The 20,069-nt window shown below is 37.4% G+C and overlaps 1 protein-coding gene across 3 annotated transcripts in view; it reads left to right on the top strand.

Moving 5' to 3' along the window:
- LOC145980294 (uncharacterized) overlaps positions 1–20,069 on the top strand; it is a 224,749-nt gene that overhangs the window by 109,924 nt on the left and 94,756 nt on the right. For all 3 annotated transcript variants that reach the window (XM_083113312.1, XM_083113313.1, XM_083113314.1), the window contains 4 exons: positions 10,122–10,296; positions 12,510–13,190; positions 16,258–16,432; positions 17,474–17,663. In XM_083113312.1, the coding sequence (XP_082969438.1) occupies positions 10,122–10,296; positions 12,510–13,190; positions 16,258–16,432; positions 17,474–17,663 (1,221 nt within the window). The remainder of the gene's footprint in view (positions 1–10,121; positions 10,297–12,509; positions 13,191–16,257; positions 16,433–17,473; positions 17,664–20,069) is intronic.

Here is a 20,069-nt window from a genome sequence, read left to right as displayed (position 1 = left end):
CCCTGGCCGGTTCAAATCCGGGAACTTTTCTAACGTTGGAAGCGGCCCCGGCACCCACCCAGCGTTGAATGACATGGGTACCTGGGGGAAACCCTGGGGGGTAAAGGCGGTCAGGGGGCATGATGCTGATTACATCACCCTCACTCACGACCGGATCAAGAAAGTGTGGAGCGTTACCCCCACACCCCCTATACGCCTTCATGGTATGGTGCTATGCACAGGGGAACACTTTACCTTTTTTTTACCTTTTAATCCACGTGATATGTAATGAGATGAACAATAATAGAACCGAAATATCTCCTCCTTGCACTAAAATAACAAACTACCCATAAGGCAGCACATTTACCACAGAAGAAATATTGTACTGTGGAGTTACAATGAAAATTCATCATATGCAAATACAGAGCAAGAATGTATTTACATAATATTAAACTGTATGAATTTGTAACACACACATTTTTTTAAAAAAATTTGATTCGTCAAAGTTTACCTTGCACATTGTCTTCTGCCCATCTGACATAAATTAAAAAGCATTTACTATTCCAAAATGTTATAAATATGTGTAGGTTTTCCTTAAAAAATAGTAACTATTCACGTATGCAGGCAAAACTAATTTGTAGGATATAAGGGAGATTTATTCTTCAACTAAACTTAAATTTCATTCTACATCAATTTAAATTACACACACAAATGTAGAGGTTTGTACCTTTGCTTAGAGCGTTCAAACTCAACCTGTCTGCGTTGAGACTTCTTAGGGGATGATATTTAATCAATATAAAAGGTAGAAAGATAAGTTAGCGTAATCTTACACGATTCCTAGCCACGACGGATGTCTACGTTAAACATGAATACCCAATTCCTAGTCTCTTGTACAGCATGTCCCGCTTATACGTATAATAAAATAAAAAATCATAACTTCTAAACAGACTGTCAGAATGATGTGATTGTTGTTTCATTTTGAAGAATGACTCAGAATTTTTTTAGCAACACATGCATGCGCAGTAGCCAGAATGTCTTGAAAACTGATATTATCAGTTTCTCAGTATCCATTCGTCATGTGGTCGCCACAAGAAAAGGTGTTTTGTGTTTTAACGTTGTCTGAAGTGAAGTCTGTGACACTTGTGCAGAGACGATTTCGTGCACGTTATTGTTTGGGTGCTAAAGAAGTAGTTCCATCGTACATTTCAATAAAGAAATGGGAAAAACAGTTACGTGAAACCGGTTCATTTCTCAAATCTCGTTAAAGACTTCCTGGACGAGCATTTCAATGGAAAATGTATAGGAAGAGGTTCGAATTTTATTGAATGGCCCCCACGGTCACCAGACCTCACTGTGTGTGAAATTTTGTTGTGGGGGTGTGTTGAGGACAAAGTTTACTGTACACCAGTTAGAATTTTGCAAGACTTGTGTGAAAGAATTGTGGTTGCAGTAAGCAACATTACCCCGCACATGCTTCAAAACGTGTGGCTTATTTCTGAGTTGCTACATGTTTGTACAAAGTTTGGACAAAAAATATTGGTAAATAAAAAAGTTGTGATTTTTTCTTTTATTATACATATAAGCGGGACACGCTGTATACTATGCTTGGCATAAGACATAACACATCTTTCACAGCACAGGGCTTAATCACAAAACCAATAACCACTGATTTCCTAAACATACCAAGAATAGCATAAGGGGAATCGCAGATGCTTTAAAATTCTCCACAATGCAAACCCAAATTTTGGTTCAGAAAGTAAAATACAGCCACACTAAATCGAAATGTACTTATAACAAAAAATCTATCCTTGCTCTCCGGTGCATTACCACAGGTTAGTCAATAACCAACTTTGAGAGTAGTGAAATGCGTCACAATTTTCCATGAAAGTCTAGAATCTTTACAACAGCTTTATTAAAAAGTTCCAAGTGCTTGAATATACATGATGTAACGCAGTGCTACACAAAATGCAATAAGAATATACTTTATAATGTAATCTCTTGAATTTATACGATCGTTTTATGAGTTAGCCTCTGGTCATGAATGTACATCAAATCTTGTCATGGCAGATCCCATTAATTGTCCATCACTTTAGGGCTGTTAGTTTTCGTCCAAGAGGTTACATGCAGCCCTGGCCCAAAACCATGGTAACGGTTGAAGTTTTTGCTTTCGATGACGTGTGACCGGCCAAGTGAATGCATCACTTCAATGTGAAGTCACGTGAAATGACAAAACGACAGTGTTGCAGTATGCAGATATTAAACACCAGAACAAGAACAATGTCTAGATGAGGATGTGTACTACAGGCTGTGGAAAAGGAGATGCGATAGCCACTAACGCCGTCAAACGGTTGGGCGGGAACTTTACGTCACATACCATGAAGAAGTAATAGGATCTGAGCTGATTATGTCCTTTGCGATTAGTCCACTCAGAATTAGTTCACTTCATCAAATGATTTACTAAATCTCATCAATTTACATTGTCGAATTCATTATTTGAGTTTTTTTTTGTTTAGGTTCAACATCTTCTCCGAAGAGAAAATTATGCTCATTTCTTTGTTTTCCTTGACCCTGTACATCCAGGTGTGTTATATACAGTGTACGTACAACTATAGATTGAATTGTATATGATTGTATCTTCTCCAAATATGATGTATAAAGAAACAAACTGCCGGAGAAGTAAGTGAGGTCAGTGTACAATTTTATATTACTATTATAGTGGAACCACAAGCAGAGAAACGTGCGCAGACTCGCGACTCCTGTGCACCGTACTCCAGTGTGGAGGGAAGGGGGAGAGTGGAGCATGCTCTCTTGTAGCCCGAGTTGAACGAAAGAGGAGGAAGGTTCTTTTTCTTGTGGTCGCTCTTATAAGTAAGGGGAACTGTGATTTTCCATTCATCTATTTTATCACTTCTTCATCATCTCAATTGACTTAAATGGCCGGAAGAGCAAAGTAAATTTATCAAATATAAATACAAACACGTACCGTTTAATAAATAACCAAAATGGAATGAAAAGTTAACAGTTTGTATTTTTATTGCTTTATGTGAATATGTAGGGAAAAGCGAGAGAGAATTGTACACCAATGGCAAAGAAATGGTAGGCGAATTTCCCCATCACCATTTTCCTCCAGTCTGTTTTCCCCAATCTGGTGATTACAAATTGAAATAAGCAGAGGTAAACACCCGCTTTCCATTTTTTAAAACAACACAGGATGTAGAACAAAAAAGATGAAAATAGCGATGGACAATTTGCCTACTATTATCTATCTCTTCATGAATAAAAATGCGTATAAATTTAGAACCACAGTAAAGAGCTTGTTAATGTAACATTTGTTTTATAGAAGATTATTTGTGTCACATTTTCCATTACAAAATACACTAAATTACTTCTTAACTTTCTTAAAGTATTATTGTTTTTACTAATTAATAGATATAACTAGACTATAGGTTAGTACACCCAATTCAACAACCCAACGTCCACGGAGTACATCTTGGACTGCATTTTGCAGACTAACGAGGCTCTGGTGTCTGGACCTAAAGCCCGTATAATCCTCGTAGGACTATGTTTGTGCTGTCCTGAGTTTTGTCCTTATGTGATGCACACAAAATGTTAGAATCACTCACTCACTCTAAACTAAAGAAATATCACAACGTAAATTAACATAACACAACTTAAACAGCAAAAATACAACTTTGATTGGAAATTAAATCTAAAAAATATAACGTATCGAAGATCTGCAGTATTTATAGGTGTTATGTAAACACGCCGACCTTACCCGGGTCACTTCTGGTAGGTAGGGCAAAGATGAGAACTTTGAACTTTCGGAACCAAACATAACAACTTCTCTCTTCTCATTTATTGTTCAACAATAATATCAGTCACATCTGGCTCAAAAAAATAGTTCATTCTCTCAGGTTACCGTGCAATGTCACACTCTTTCCACCTTTTAATGTGGAGTCTTTAATTTCTGGAGCAGAAACCAAGTGCGGCTTCTTGCATTGAGGTCCAAGAGAGAGCACGTCAAGGTCAGTGGAACGCGTAGAAGCTATCCATTTCCTTGCTTTCTTCCGGTGGTACGCTTTGCATCTCTTAGCTTTATCTGCGACGTTTAAATGCCTAATACGGATAAAGGTTCTTGTCCGTGCGTACACCTTTATAACACAAGGATCAAGTTCGGGGCTCTTGTCTGCTAACGCTTTGGCCAGTGTTTTGATTATTCCCCGTCCTTTAGCTACTGTTCTACCGTGCATAGTACCAAAGATAACTTCGAATTCCTTCACTTTCTCCAGCCATTTTTCTGATGGAACGATCAAACCGCCTCGTGATATTTTCTCGATCCAACCACTGGTAGAAAAATTACGTGGTGAGATCTGTAGAACCTCGCCAGTAGGATGCCCAAGAGTTTTATCTACTGTTCGGCATCGGAAAGCTACGTAGCCTGCCAAATATCGCAAGCCTTCCTCACAACACTCACTTTCAACGACTGGGAAAGGTACGCACTCTAGGGTTAAATTGTTCACAGTAACATCGCGAATTTCTGTTTCATCACTCTCAATCACAGAGAGGACCTGTGCCATTTCAGGAACCAGGCCTGTGAAAAGTTGGGAAGTAAAGTAGTCTGAGTTATTGTTGCACTCCATCGTAACAGGCGAAGTATTTTCCAGGATTATACTCCCTACATTCCTGCTCATAATAAGAAGTCGAAGGCGGTTTTTGAAGTCGACAGGGAGAGGGTTGTCGTGTGTCCTTCCGATTGCCCTGACTTGTGAAAACAAATTTTCCAGACAATCCTGATTTAACCGTGATGTTAATAAATAATCTATACTACAACTTTTCATATCATTGTATAGACCCAAGAGGGAGCGAATGGATGTCATGAATCCTTTCTGGAAGGGTAGAAGTGACAAGGATTTACCTACTCTCATATGCTGACACGTGTTGTAGAATTTTTTAGCACTTCATCCTGAGCCTGATATTCAAGTCCGAAAGCACTTCCTACAGAAGCGTCAGCTTTCTGGGGGATTCTGCTATTCATTATGTCGAATGCATCGTTGACCAGGTGAAAGAAATTTGCAGTCTCTTGTTCTTCGGGAATTGTGTAGCTAATTGCTTCTGCAGTATGTTTCGAAAATAACTGGCAAGCAAGGGATACACGCTGTCGTTCTCTTCCTGACACAGATAGGTGATACTGTGTCAATTTAGGGCACAGCTTTATTTCTCCACAATCGATAGTTAAAAGCCGTTCAATGATTTCCCTACCGATATGCTTCCCTCCAGATAGAGTTAAACCATTATCTACAAAGTGGTTTCGGAGCAGCTTCATCATGTGTGGTATATCCGAAAAAACCCACACTCGTGAGTTTGGTTCTGTGGGATTCGTAAAGCAAGGATTCATGTATGTTACTGCCAAATCGTTCCACACTTTAGAGTTTTTGCCTCCCAAGTCACAAACTACAGCTACCACTTTAAATCCAACATCGTGCATCTCTGTAATTGCACTCTTTAGCAATGATCCTGTCATCTGCACATCAAAGTTATAATATATTGGTTGTTTCCAATTACTTATCAAACCACGTGCCATAATTACTTGCACTTGACTGTAAGGGCCATATACCTTATCTTCCTCTTGATCATACGACCTTCGAGAGTCAATGTTCATCTCATCAAAGCACAAAACACTTAATATTTAATTTTTCCCTAGTTGAAATGCTTGATTCTTCATTAATGTTAATACATCGTGTAAAAACCCAGTATTACAATGGAAAGAACGCGAGACCCACCTCTTAAGAGTCGATAATGCTGGTAATGGCATGTGCATTTTGGACCTCAAATAACTATAGCATCTTTTGGAAATGCATCTCAACGTTAGGGCTCGGCTTATGTCGTCCTTTTTCCAGCAAACATTCTTCTTTCCATTAACAAGATAGTCAACCTGTGCTTCCGTAAATATACTTGTCAATGTTTTAGTTGCAGTTTCTTTGACGTTTATTTTACTTTGCTTGATTTCATTACTTTTCTTTCTTAGAGTTTGCCTCAATCGCCTTGTTTGTCTTGTAAGTTGATCAACTTGATTTTTCAACCGCCTGTTTTTTATTTCTAGGTTTCTGATTCTAGTTTCTAATGCTTTTTGTATCAACGAGCTATGTTCATTTACCTGTATTTCTTTATCTCTTGTTTGCTTTTTTTTCTCACTCATTATTCCTCCATGTATGGGCACAAAGTTGGAATTGTCAACTTTAGTAAATGAAATAATTTCATCAGGTGGTACCAAATTCATCGTTGGTACTGCATCTTGCTTAAGAATCTTTCTCCGATGTAAACCTAAAAGTTCGCTTTTCAGATCACGTACATAATCTTGTGGGCAGAAATGCGCACTGCAGATTCTAGCATTCGCATGATTCACGTTAGAGTTTCCACAAACACGAATCCAAAGCTCGGTGACGGAAGAATCCTTTGGAAAAACGTGGTATATAATGCCTTTTGTTTTGGCACTGTAATTTCTGCATCCTACTATTGCGCACGAAGGCATTTTTCATTTTATACTGAGGACTGAGAACACGGTACAAAATCAGATCACAAATGACAATAGTTTCCAGATGTTACTATAGTGCTGATTAAACAATATAAAAAAGTCAAGACAGCGTTTGTAATTCTTCTTCTTCTTCTTCGTGACCCTCACCGCCGGGTGTGTGCCAGTCTTGGTCAAGAAGGTGTACAACACTGGGAATTGTGGAGGAGTACCATAGAATTGAATACGTAGTAGTAGTTGTGGTCATATAGTTATCGCAATACTATACTTCACTTCACTGAACTGTAACACTGATCACAAACTTGCATATACACACAAATTTTAAAATTAAATACTACTCTGACTGGCAAAACTATATAATATCCCCATTGTACGAGGGGAGGGAGACGATAAGAGGGAGTGTATGATACAGGAAATGGTATCTTGGCTCTGTGCGGTCTGTTAAATAGGGCGTGTCTGTGTTTGTTCCTTAACGGCCAATGGAACAATATATAATTTGGCGTTTGTTTGATTACTCTTCAATCACATACAGGAGATTCATAACGTGATGTTCTTTTGATTATATGAAAAAAATACTGGTGATATTTTTAAGGATTCTATAGAGCATAAGTTTAAAATGTATTATACAAATTAGTAATAGTATTTTTAATATTTGTGGCAACGTATTCAATTCACTGAATTATTCTTAAAAATGTATACTACTATGTAAGACCATTACAGACACATTAACATTTATTTCATAGAACGTATAAGCTATATTAAAAAATACAATACTTCTGCAATTGAATTGTACTTTATGACCAAGTTACAAAGCAAAAATTAAACCATTAAGCTAAACTCCTACAGCTTATCAAAATCTAATTACGGCTTCGCAGTAACCAACTTAGCTTTGAACAAAACTTCGTATATATTTTGTGCTTATAAAATACCGACACGAAAGTTGTCGTATTAATCATTTTACACATCGGTAAGAAGCCACACTTGGTTTCTACTGCAGAAATTAAATACTACACATCGAAAGGTGGAAAAAATCTGCCCTTGCATGTTAACCTGAGACTGCAGTGGCGTGCCCAGGATTTTCGAAAGGGAGGGGTTACGTATTTACGGTAGTCATCCCTCATTTTGTCATCTTTTCCTACATTTGACGTTCTTTCTTTTTAGGAATACTGGGCCAACGGGAACTGTTATAACCCCCACCAACTCCCCATTGGGCACGCCGCTGCTTGTGAGAATGAAATATTACTACATGCCAAGTTTGCGTGAAAGCAAAGTTGAACAGTATTACATTTCATGTTAGGCACACTGTGATATATTCGCGGAAACATGTGCACTAAAGAAAAAAATACAAGTGCATTGCCTAGTGTAAATATAGCGTACATAAATGCTCATTTGAACTTTTCTTTTCTTGTATGCACAGTACATTATGTTCAACGTACTTGGAAGATGTATCTTGTAATAAATAATAATAACAAGTGGTGTGCGCTATCTAGAAAAGTCGGGACCGGGATCGGAAAGAAAAATTCCGTCCCTATCCCGACTCCAGCAAATGACTTCCCTACTTTTCTGGATACCGAGCAGTCGGGAAATACCGAATGGTCATTTTAAAACGGTATTAATTCTTTTCTTTTCTACATTGCAAGTGCCTGGAACTTATCGGAAATTGTTAGTTTTCATTCCAGAAATGCAAAGACAATCAATTAAGGTGAAAATGACGTGTAAAATTTGAAATTTTCAGTGCCTCGGAAAATTTCGGAAATTTCCCGTCCCGAAAATTTCCCGACTAGTCGAGAAATTGCGAATATTTCCCGTCCCGAATGTCAGGATTTAAAAAAATTCCCGTTCCGATCAATAATATTCTGTCCCGCATAACAATAAGTACCTATCGATATTTATTTTCAATTTGTATGAAGCCACAAAATGTAAATGGGTGGAAATGCTCATTTGTGTACTCGATTTCGTGTTTTCAGTTTTTTGGTATGGTTTTCCTATCTGCATAGTGCAACACTAGCGCATAGATTTGGAATTCATTTCATGGATAAATTCACTTCTTACCGTCGTTTCGTCATTTCGAGTAAACAACGGATTGGCCCAACCTTACTTCTAATAACCTTGGTTACATGGCGCTAGCAACTTCAGTCTCCAATGAAAATGTCGTATAGCAACTTCTGTATCCTCTTATTGATTTCCACGTTTGCCATGGCTTATGGGACTGGGTTATCCTCATATATATAATCCTTGCTCGAAGCTCGAACTAAAAGTAAAGACAAAACACAATCGTAATTCCCATGGCAACAGCTCTTACAAGATATGTATATTCAGGTCAGTCACTATCCTGACATTATCAGTGGTAGGTTTAAATATTAAATACCCCAAGAATCACAAAATGAATAACAGAGATTAAGATTAATAACAATAAACATTTGTACAACGAGGTAGGTAATTAGGAAAGAACAATAAACATTTGTACAACGAAAAAGGTAATCAATAACAATAAATGTTGGTGCAATGGGAAAGGACGTGTCAAAGTGTCAAATGTAAACCAATAAAGTACTGTTATAAAATATACCAGTGCCAATAACTGATACTTTATCAATCTTATGCTGGGTTCAAATTCCAGCATGGGCATGGGTGTTCTTTGTGTGTGTACCTTCATCAATTTTGTCACATCTTCACTCATCCTCATCTTCACGATGAGCCAATAGTGGCAGAAAAGCAAAGTAAAATAGACCAAATCGATCAAATGAGAATGGGAGCCCTGAATGTGTTCTTCATGGATAGAAGGGATTGAAGGCTTGTAGCTTAGAAACAAGGCCTTAATGAGCAAAACCTTGCAAATAAAAGTTGTTCATGTTGCTGTGCTCCGTGTTGTGAAAGTCTGTCTGTATTGTATAGCAATACCGTGCTCCAGAATGGGGATACCCCCTCATCTACAAATATCACTGGGTATCAGTGGATATTTTTACCAATTATGAGCTCACAGTTGCATCAGGCCAACCGTAATTGTGTACATGTATTTTGTATGTTCAGAGCTGAGGTGGTCCACTCAGCAGGTTGCGACTTCTGGGTCAGGATTTTTCGGGCCTTGTTCCTGCATATAGCAGCTCTGGGCATGCAGTTAGACAGGAAGAGGCCCCCCCGGAATCCTACAAATATCTAATTTAAATGGTGTGTAGTGGTAATTAATTTTTGCTTCATTAGCAGAATTGAAAATTTTGAATAATAATTTGTAATATGCTGAGAAATTCTTCTGCAGTTCCATTCCCCCACTTTTTCGCCTTAGATGGCAGCTGTTGATAAGGGATGAGCCCTCTCTGAAATACAATTCTGGCTATGGGGTTCACCCAGGCTCAAATAAATGGGTCTCTGCGGGACATAAAGGCTGCCTGAACATGGTGCTGATCACCTCACCACTAATAGCGGAGATTGAACAATGTATGGGACCCTACCTCTGCAATCCTCTATATGTGCCTTCATGGCACAGTGCAGTGTGTACGGGAACCTTACCTTTAACCTTGCCTTTACCTATTTTGTATGTTCACAATAGAAGTTTTCTGCAAATGTGAAGTGTGTGCAGAATATGATCATGCTAATAGTTTGTTTTTTCCTCTTACAGTTCCACCATGGTGAAAACTGGACAAGTGGCTGATGTTATGTTAACACCTGATTTCTCGTTTCAAGTAACACCCAAGCGGAACTATTTTGGTGTAACTTCATTAGACGTAACACCGTTTGCACTGGATTATGGGGCTTACAAGGTGGAAGGAAAACCAACGAAAGCTAAACTTGAAGTAAGTATTACTTTTCACCACATGTTGCTTATATTTTTATTAAGGTTTTATTCTTTGAGTGATTGCTTCCATGCAGTGTGTTCTTTCAAATTTCAATGTATTTAGGGGTAAGAACATGCATTTGACAGCATGTGGTAAGTCTCTCTGTTTTTAAAAATCTTATATATTTTTTCCCTGTTTCAAATTACAATAATCCAAAAATGGTAAGCACATACATTTCTTTAAATAATGTTTACCAATTTTTTTGTGCAAAGCTATATTTTTCATTAGAATCACAGGCTTCGTTGAAAGATTTGCTTCTTTTCACATGCATGGAACCAATGTCGGTCATTTCTTCCTCCAACACCAAATATACTCTTACCACGAATGCAGGGCACGTGTTCAAGCTACTTCATAATGTAATGGAATATTTACCCTTATACATGCAAATACATCAAGGAAGTAATGGTGGAATAGCTTATAACTGGATTAAGTGGATAAAGGAAAAATAAATACGATGACTAATAATAAAAATGTATACTCCTGAGGCTCTTATTCACAGTTTTAAATAAAAAAAAGATGAATGTTGAAATACATTGAAGAATTTATGCCTTATCAAGGCCGTATACAGGAGCCATGGTGCTGCAGTCGATAGGGCATCGGACTGTCACGTTGGAGGCCTGGGTTTAATTCTTGGGCTGGGTCATCTAAGGTTAAACATTTTCTGGCGTTGCACCTGCATAAAGCAACTCTGGGGTTCACCCAACCTCAAATAATTGGGTACCTTGGGGCAACCCTGGGGAGGTAAAGGTGGCTGGAGCATGATGCTGGTCACATCACCTTCACAAATAGCTGAGATTGAGAATGTTTGGGATCCTACTTCCACACTGGACAAAATGCCAATATTATTACATTCCTACTGGCTATCATGATGTAATAATTAGTTTTTTTTGTTATCATGGTGGTCAAGTGCATCGAGTTGTCTACTGAACATTTCACCACCGAAGTCATGAAGTCTAGTCATGAGTCTTTCCCTTATGAGTGTCCCTTCAACAATTTCATCTAATCAACAAACCACCTTCATGCCAAAAGTGGCTGAAAAATTGCATAAAATAAAATTAATAAGACGTTACTAAATAAGTAACTTCAATTTCAGTAGACATTATAATGAAAGTTTAGCTCTTCTTACATCCCTGAGCAATAAGTTAAGTAAAGTAAAAGTAAAAAGGAATGGGATGAAAGGGACGACCTTCTGGTAAGTCATCCAAAAGTCAACCTCACTTCCACATAGTACACCCCGGCAACTCCTTTTTGCGGGCCAATGAAGCTCTGGCACCTGGATCCATGGCCATGACAATCCTCTGTGGGGTTGTGTTGTCCTGTGTTTGTCCTTCTGCGTGCCAAGCGCCCTTTTACAACCACAGTTTTAGCCTAGGTTAGAAGATTTTAGTCGCTCAGAGATAGTATAGTTTTAGTTCTTGTTAACCCTCCGTTGCTCGCGTGGCGTCTTCGAGACGCCAGAGAGTCTATCAGTAACGATAACTTCTGAAACGAGGTAGCTTGGGTATTCCCCAGCCTGGTATCTTTCTGGTATGAGCAAATGATTATTCAGAACGAGCTATGACAGTTCAAGTTTGTGCGGTGAGAAGTTATTAGTGATATTGTCTGCACAGAGTCTCTCAGCCGCCACTCGAGTATTCGTGTTACAAAATCGTACATACAACATCTGTTATAAAACAAGAGTTCATTTGTACCAAAAACAAATAATGTGTTTATCCAACTAAAAATGTAAGTCTTTCTTGTGTATTGCTTGAGTTTTGTATTTTTTTACTAAAGATGTAGGTTTTGTATTTATTTAGTAAATATATTGGTTTGAAAAACAATTCTGTTCACACTTCGGTTCATCTGAACCACAATAATCCTCAAAAAAATGTTTTCAATGCAGGTCATCGCGTGAGTCTATCAGATGCCACGCAAGCATCTGTGTTAGAAAAATTGGCACAAGCAAGGGAGGGTTAAGTAATAAATTAGTTTTAAAAATTGAATGATGATTTTTTTAACAGACATATTTTAATTTCTTGTTAGGGGCCTGTCCTCAATTTTTTTGTAGTTAAGGGGCTTTTACCTGTATTGCATGACAGGCAAAAACAGTCTATGTGCTGAAGTGCTCATACTATAAGAATCCATCAGTCAAGTGAGTAAAAGGAACAGCATTAATTTTTTCCTTGTTGCAGGTGACTCCCATAAACGATGCTCCAATACCTAAAAGAAATTTCGATGAGGACCTTCTCCCAGTATTAAAGTATAAAGAAAGTGGAAACGGAAATAGAGTGTCCACTTATTCACAGTTATTCTACACAGACGTTGACAATGTTGCCCTTGGCATTGCTGTTCTCTTTGCGCAAGTTTCCGAGTTAGGAAAATGGCAGTGGTCTAAAGACGGCAGAACGTGGAACGACATTACGATGTTAACTGCAGATCCTCTGTCCGGCATTAATCTCATGTCAGACTATATTGGAATCGTTAACATAAGGCAGTTCTCGCAGAAGTTGAGCTGCTCCGATGCAGAAAACTGCATGGAATCCCTGTCGGATGTGCCTAACGAACTTGGGATGTCGCTGCAGAAATTCCAAATGAAACTGAGGCGCTTGTCCAAGCTAAAAGAAGGCGAAAAGAACAATCAGCCTGAAAGTAACACGATAGATGACGGACTCCTGTCAGCTAAGCAGAATGCATTTTCTGTGAATCCTATATACTTAGAGCCAGATTACAAGCTCCGATATTTACCTGCAATGGAAACTACTTGGTGGAATAAATTTGATGCAATGAAGAAAACCAGGTTGCTCTTTACTGCGTGGGATATGGCATCAGTGCCCAAAGAAGAAAATCTTATTAATCTACCTCTATGTAATGATGTAAGTATTGCTTTTTTGTGTGTTAAAAGCAAGTAAGGTATTAGAACCATGATTTCAACTTTTTTTAACCAATTTCTGCCCTTATGAATTGCTTTACCAAGCTTCGCACTCACTTGGAAATCTTGGAAAATTTTGGGAAAGCAAATTTTGAAAATACATAAAAAAATCTGGAAAATACAGGATTTTTTTTTCTTTACTTGCCAGGATTTTGGAAGGAAAATAAATTCGACTTTTTTTTCTTCCACCAATTTCTTGATGGAATATATTCTATGTAGAAAAATGTTGTTTTTTTTTCATTTATTTCGAACAATGTTGAATGAACTTTATTCTCTTGAATAGCAAGTGCAGATGACACTTAAAATTAACATGTTATAGGAGCACAGAATGGAATGGAAGTTTATTCTAAATTTATCTGGATAAGTCATGGAATTTTATTTGCAGAAGTGAGTGAGAACCCTGTTTACTGTAAACAACTAGCATAATCCTTACAAATATCCTTGATTGTTGGCTACTTGTAGTTCTTCATTTGTTATTATTTCAGGACATTTTGTCTTGACAGTATGCCACAAGTAATTGTTGATAATGTTTGTGGTTTATTTGCAATCTGCTGGTTCACCATCCCTAAACATTACTTAGAATTCTATATGTTTTAAATTAATCATGATGCAAATATACCAGGTGGTTATAATTAAAGTGACGGTGTTCAGAGTGGTACAGCACGGGCTGTAATGAGAGTAGCAGTCTGAAACTTCGTAGATATGATAATGAAGCAATGCGCTCGCGAATTATGCAAAAAAAAAAAAATAGTTCCAATTCTCGCCACCAGGGTAAAAAATGGCGCTGTAAGCAGTCAAAACGTGGAATTTTCCGTAACTCTGACGTCAAAGTCGGTGACATTGACTAACCATTGTGTGAGCTCCCTGGTTGTGGTTGGTGACGCTTGTTGCCTTTTCCTTTAGTAATGTTCATGTAATTCGAATAGTGAAATTGTAGCGATATTTTATTACAAAGAGTATTGTTTTCTGCGATTTATAGTGTTTTTCCTGTAACTATACCAAGTTTTGACTGCTTACAGTGCCATTTTTTACCCTGGTGGCGAGAATTGGAACTATTTTTTTTTTTTTTTCATAATTCGTGAGCGCATTGCTTCATTAGCATATCTACGAAGTTTCAGACTGCTACTCTCATTACAGCCCGTGCTATACCACTCTGAACACTGTCACTTTAATTATAACCACCTTGTACCATGCGTTCATTTCGATCTTCAGCCGAGAGATCGGGAGAAGCGTGGCGGGTGGAGATGCTGACATTTGCGGCCTGTAATGCCCGCTTATTTTTATGGACATATGCAGACATTTATATAAATATTGCAAAACGAGCACTAACCTGTGTTATAAGAGTATGGTTTTAATTTTAGTAGCTTAGTGGCTGTATGTGCTGATGATTTTGACACGCCCATGTCCTGTGAAACACGGCGTAGAGGTTTGTTTGGAGAACGTTCTAACGCTGCACCAATTTCATCGAGTTTTGCTTCGGTTAGAATCAGTCGTTTTTGCTTAGGTGTTTTAAAATTTAATGATCCAGTTTCTCGTAATTTAAGGACAAGATGTCTAACCGTATCTCTATGTGGAGGTGAAACGCCTGGGAATTTCTGTACAAATTGCCTACACACGTCTCGACACGAGTCTGTTTTCACGTAAGTGTCATACATAGAAATTATTTGTTCTAACGTGAACCTTGTGACTGTCATTCCAATCGTCTTACTGACACAACACACATACACACTGCAATAACACAAACAAGTAATGGCAAGTAACCAAGAATAACACTCTTGCGCACAGTACAAAATTAACATGCTGTTTGTTTACATCTGCTCGCCACTATATTCACAGCTCTGTCTTCATCTAGTCGCGAAGGAACAAAAGACTCGAGCTCGGAGATTTCGGATTGCAAGGAAGCTCACGAACACCATTGACTTCTAACGGTTTCGTCTGCAGCGTAATCTTGATACAGTGTTGCACATTCGAAACCTTCAAACGATCCCCATCAACACAAAACTCTTTCAAGGATATAAACTTAAGCAGGACGTTACTGGTCAAAACTATGATTAAAATGTTTTATTATCTGTGGCTCTTAACATCGTTTCTAAAGCGTATTTATTTGTGTATATAAGGGCAGAACTTGGGTGAATTACAGAAGAACTTTTGCATGTTATAACACAGGTTAGTGCTTGTTTTGCAATACTTATATAAATGTCTGCATATGTCCATAAAAATAAGCGGGCATTACAGGCTGCAAATGTCGGCATCTCCGTCAGAGCCGCCCGCCACGCTTCTCCCGATCTCTCGGCTGAAGATCGAAATGAACGCACGGTATAAGCTTAATATTCCATCTGATCAGGTTTGTTCATTAAATTAAGGATGTACAGGTATGAAATTATTTCACCAATAATTCACAGATTTAAATTTACCACTAAAGACAAATATTTAGAATCTAACATGAATGATATCGCAATATTATTTTTTGAAACGGTCTGCCACAATATTGAGTTTGGTGGAGACATGCACAATCTCCCATCCATACAAGTGTGTTATATTTTATTATTTTTTGGTTCAGTTTCTGCACTGCACTTTAATAAAAAAGATGCACTGTTAACATATTTTAAATGTCCAGTGTTTTTTACATCTTGAAGAAGAAACTGAAAATAAGCTCTTAGAAGGTGAGCAATGAAATAGTTTTTAAAGTTTTGTGGAATTATAGTGGCGTGCACATTGCACATGCATTTTTCATTATGCAAGTTTGCGAATTTGCATCTCGTTGCTTAGCTCTTTGCAATATTTTCTTTACATAAAATACGGTGGAGGCACATAGTGGTATGGATCCCACTTTAAACTGTAGGTCCAGTCCCAATTAGCCTTACTGTGCATAAAGTGGGCTTAAAACATCAATTCAACCAACCAATATTCTTTACATAAAATACTTTTCAAAGATTACTAATTATTCTTTCTTTAAAAAAAATAATGCGAGAAATACATTATTAGTAAAAATAGCTCCATATCTGTTTCAGAAATGTGGTAATACGACCAGCTTGTCTGAGGATTTTGGTATTGTGTACATGCCCATGCGTGATTGTACGAACATGGCCATTACAAGTAAACCAACAGAGACAAACGAATGCGGATTGTGTGATGGTGGGACTACTTGCACTAGCTGCACTGACTGTGCTGGTGTTGCTGGAGGGGGTACGTTCATATCTCAATACATGATAGGGTGTATTTTCGTTAAAAAATAGTGCCATGGATTAACAGCGCATAATTTATTAAACTGAAATTGGATAATTGAATCTTTTTTAAAGGTTAATTCAATAATAAGAATGAAAGTTTTTGTCATTTTATGTGTTAACAAACACTAGTACATTGTAGTAATACTTTTTATTTCTATGCATACAATTTTCAGTACTAATACCTGTTTCTGAAAATAAAATTAGTATTAAAGAAAAAACAGTTTAATCTAAATATTGTTGTGACGCTATTCATCATTCATTTTGTTTTTGTGGTGTAACAGATCACGGTAAAGTTCTTTTCCCTAAATGATAACACTTTTCTCATTAGTAAAAGTACTTATATTTTAACTAATTATTATAAACAGATAATGTAATAATCTATAAACATACAGCTTTACTCTTGAAATTAATGCTGTTAAAAAAAGGACATTCCTCACATTTCTAAGTCAAGATACACCAATTTTTTTCAGTAATTCTAACAATAAAACATAAATTCCCATGCTTTGCACAACTAGTAACAAGAATTTAATTAACTAGTAGCAAAGAATACAGGACTGTATGGTGTTTTGGTAATTGTCTATTAAATATAAGTTCATTAATTTTCATGGTGAAGCACCAGCAGAATCAAATAATCACTTTGCTTCCAGTCTGTTTATAATATTTCTGTACTATATTTTGTATTACATAATGTAGTTATTAATTATGATGACTCATAATGTGTGCAATGAAAAAGATGTTTTGCAAGCATATATTATTTCAGTTACATTTTTTTCTATTTTCTATTTGTGAGTGAAAAAAGATAGACTTGCTTTACAGGGATGATTTGGAACCTGGCCTGTATATATAACTGTAAATAGAAATGGAGAACCCATTATTTATTTTTTTAGGATCCTTAAACCTGTTGTCAGCAACCAAATCTGTCATAATTTTTAATATTAATAAGATATGTTTTCAGAAGGTACATCCTGATATATTATATTATATATATATATTTTTGTAGCTGCTGCGTTTGAATGTGGAAAATGTGTTGGAGGCACAAGTGAGCAGGTCAGTCAGAAAAACTGTGCTGGACAGTGCTGGACTGAAAACATACTTTATCCTTTGGCAAATATGAAAATTTGTATTCCAAAGGAGCAACAATTTGTCATGTTTTGTGATGGTTCATCATATTCAGGAGCTTACATAAATCAGTCAGTACATTATGCATTACATATTTCACTGCACAATGTCTTGCAATATTATTCACAAAACAACATATTTAGTAGTGAGCACACAACAAGCTTGCTACTTGTGCACATTCTGTTTCTTTGCTATTGAAAAATATAAACAGCACAGCACATGCTTTCCTATTACAAGTTGTAAAGCTTCGTAAATGGAGTTTAAAAGGAAAAAGCAATGTTTCATACCACATATTTAGCCAGATGGAATTGTTGATTGATTGGATTGAGGGTTGGACTCAAAATCTTGCCAATGTAGGTTCCAGTTCAAGCCCAAGCCAGGACAGGGGTGTTTCTTTGTCAGTCATCAATTTTATCCAATCACCATTCATCTTCATCATTATAATTAGCCAAAACTAGCAGAAAAGCAATGTAAAATAACTGAATACAATATGATTCTTCATTTATGAGAAAAAATATGATGATGTAGTCACCAAATCTTCATTTTGCAATCATATTTTTACCCTCTGACCCTAGATGTTACTCTGCTTCAAATTCTATTCGCCAACCTCCATGACCGAGTGGTTAGTACAGTGCACTATGATGCCAGGGGTTCTGGATTCAAATCTCGGCCCGAGCATGGATGTTTTTTTAAAATTTTTTTCAAAATTTTGATTTCCTTTATTTTACTTCGCTTTTTGTGCCACTTTTGGCTAATTTGTGGATGGAGATGAGTGATGACATGCTCAAATTGATGAATGGACACTCTCAAACATCCATGCCCAGGCCAGGATTCGAACCTGGGACTCCTAGCTTCATAGCGCAATGTGCTAACCACTTTGCCACGGGGGCTGGCAGGGTGTTTTTTGAGTGTCCTACCATTAATTTTATCATATCACCACACATCCTCATCTTCACAATTAATCAAAAGTGGCACAAAAGCAAAGTAAAATATACCAAATCAATCAAGCAAATTGATACAGGGTGGAAGGTAATACAGGGAGCTTTCAGGCCAAACTGATACATAACAAGTGACATGTGTGTATTGGAAACCAACCATCAGAAATAAATGCAACCTTTTTAGTCGAAGCAACACAACAAGCTGCACACATGGCATCCCCGATGGTGTAGTGGTAGCGTCGTCACCTTGTAATCAAGGGGTTCTGGGTTCGATTCCCGGTGGAGGCACATAGTGGTTCGGATCCCACTTTAAACTGTAGGTCCAGTCCAGATTAGCCTTACTGTGCATAAAGTGGACTTAAAACACCAAATCAATCCAATCCAACAAGCTGCACATGTTGCTTGTCACTTGCATATTACTTGGATTGGGCAGTTTTCTTAATGGCATGCATCGTGTCACCTTGGTCTGTTGTTTCGTGCATGTCCAGTGAATGCTTTCTTGTAGACTGAAGAGGCCCATATTTTTGTCACTTCAGTGTGAAACCCCTATGTCACTTGTCACACGTCGCCTCAGTTTGAATATTCCCATATCAGAAGCACAGTGGGGCAGGATCAAAAAGTTTCCATCCCATAAAAATAGTTATTGTGATAAGTAGCTGTTATGTTTGAGAAATCATAAAAGTTACTCTTTATTTCTTTGTTCCTCAAGTCCCATGAGGTTAACAAAAATACTGTTAAAACTTGTAAATTTTAATAAACCTGAAAATTTTGAGGAGCAAGTGCCACCCCCCCCCCCTCTCCTTGCCCCAGTAATTTACGCCTTTGCAGCACACTATTAGAGTTCGAGGTAGTGGTTGCTGCTGTTAACTACATTGGTCCGATAATACAAACCAATAGTTTGTGGCCGAGTGGTTAGCACATCACACTGCGATGCCAAGGGTCCCAGGTTCAAATCCCGCTCGGGCTTGGTTTGTTTGTGAATGTCCATTCAACAATTTCATCACTCATCCCCATCTTTGCAAAACGCAAAGTAAAATAAACTAAATCAATCAATCAATCGATCAATAGTTTGTGAAACCTCATAACTTGTAGTAAGAAATAATGTGCAGTTTATTACATTATATTTCAACATGATCTGTAAGCTGTCTATGTCATAATCTTTTTTGTGTTCATCAGAAATTATCACTGCACTTCACTTCACTGTGAATGGTGGGAGAAAAATATCAGTAATATTTAGAATTGTGTGCATTTTCTATCTTCGAGTTGAGCTTAACTTTCCATTTTCACAGTAATGCACCTTCTTAGAGCTGGATTTGAAACGATCTGTGGTGGGTTGTTTTGTATTAATTAGGGCAAAATATTTAATGGCTTAATGGCTTAAAAATGCATTTGCGATCTAAAAATAGTTTTAAAAAAAACACCAATTTAATAAAAGACATTTCCCTATTATTAATTCCTTAATAGTAATGAGTAGGGCTCGGAAATTGATGATAAATCATCTATATTTCTGAGCCTTAAAAATGGTACTAAACCTTCAGT

This window comes from Lepisma saccharinum, chromosome 27, assembly GCF_977018435.1.
Source record: "Lepisma saccharinum chromosome 27, izLepSacc3.1, whole genome shotgun sequence".
In the NCBI taxonomy this organism is placed as follows: Eukaryota; Metazoa; Arthropoda; class Insecta; order Zygentoma; family Lepismatidae; genus Lepisma; species Lepisma saccharinum.
The sequence above is the reverse complement of the archived record's forward strand: the minus strand, read 5'-3'. Positions and strand labels throughout refer to the sequence as shown.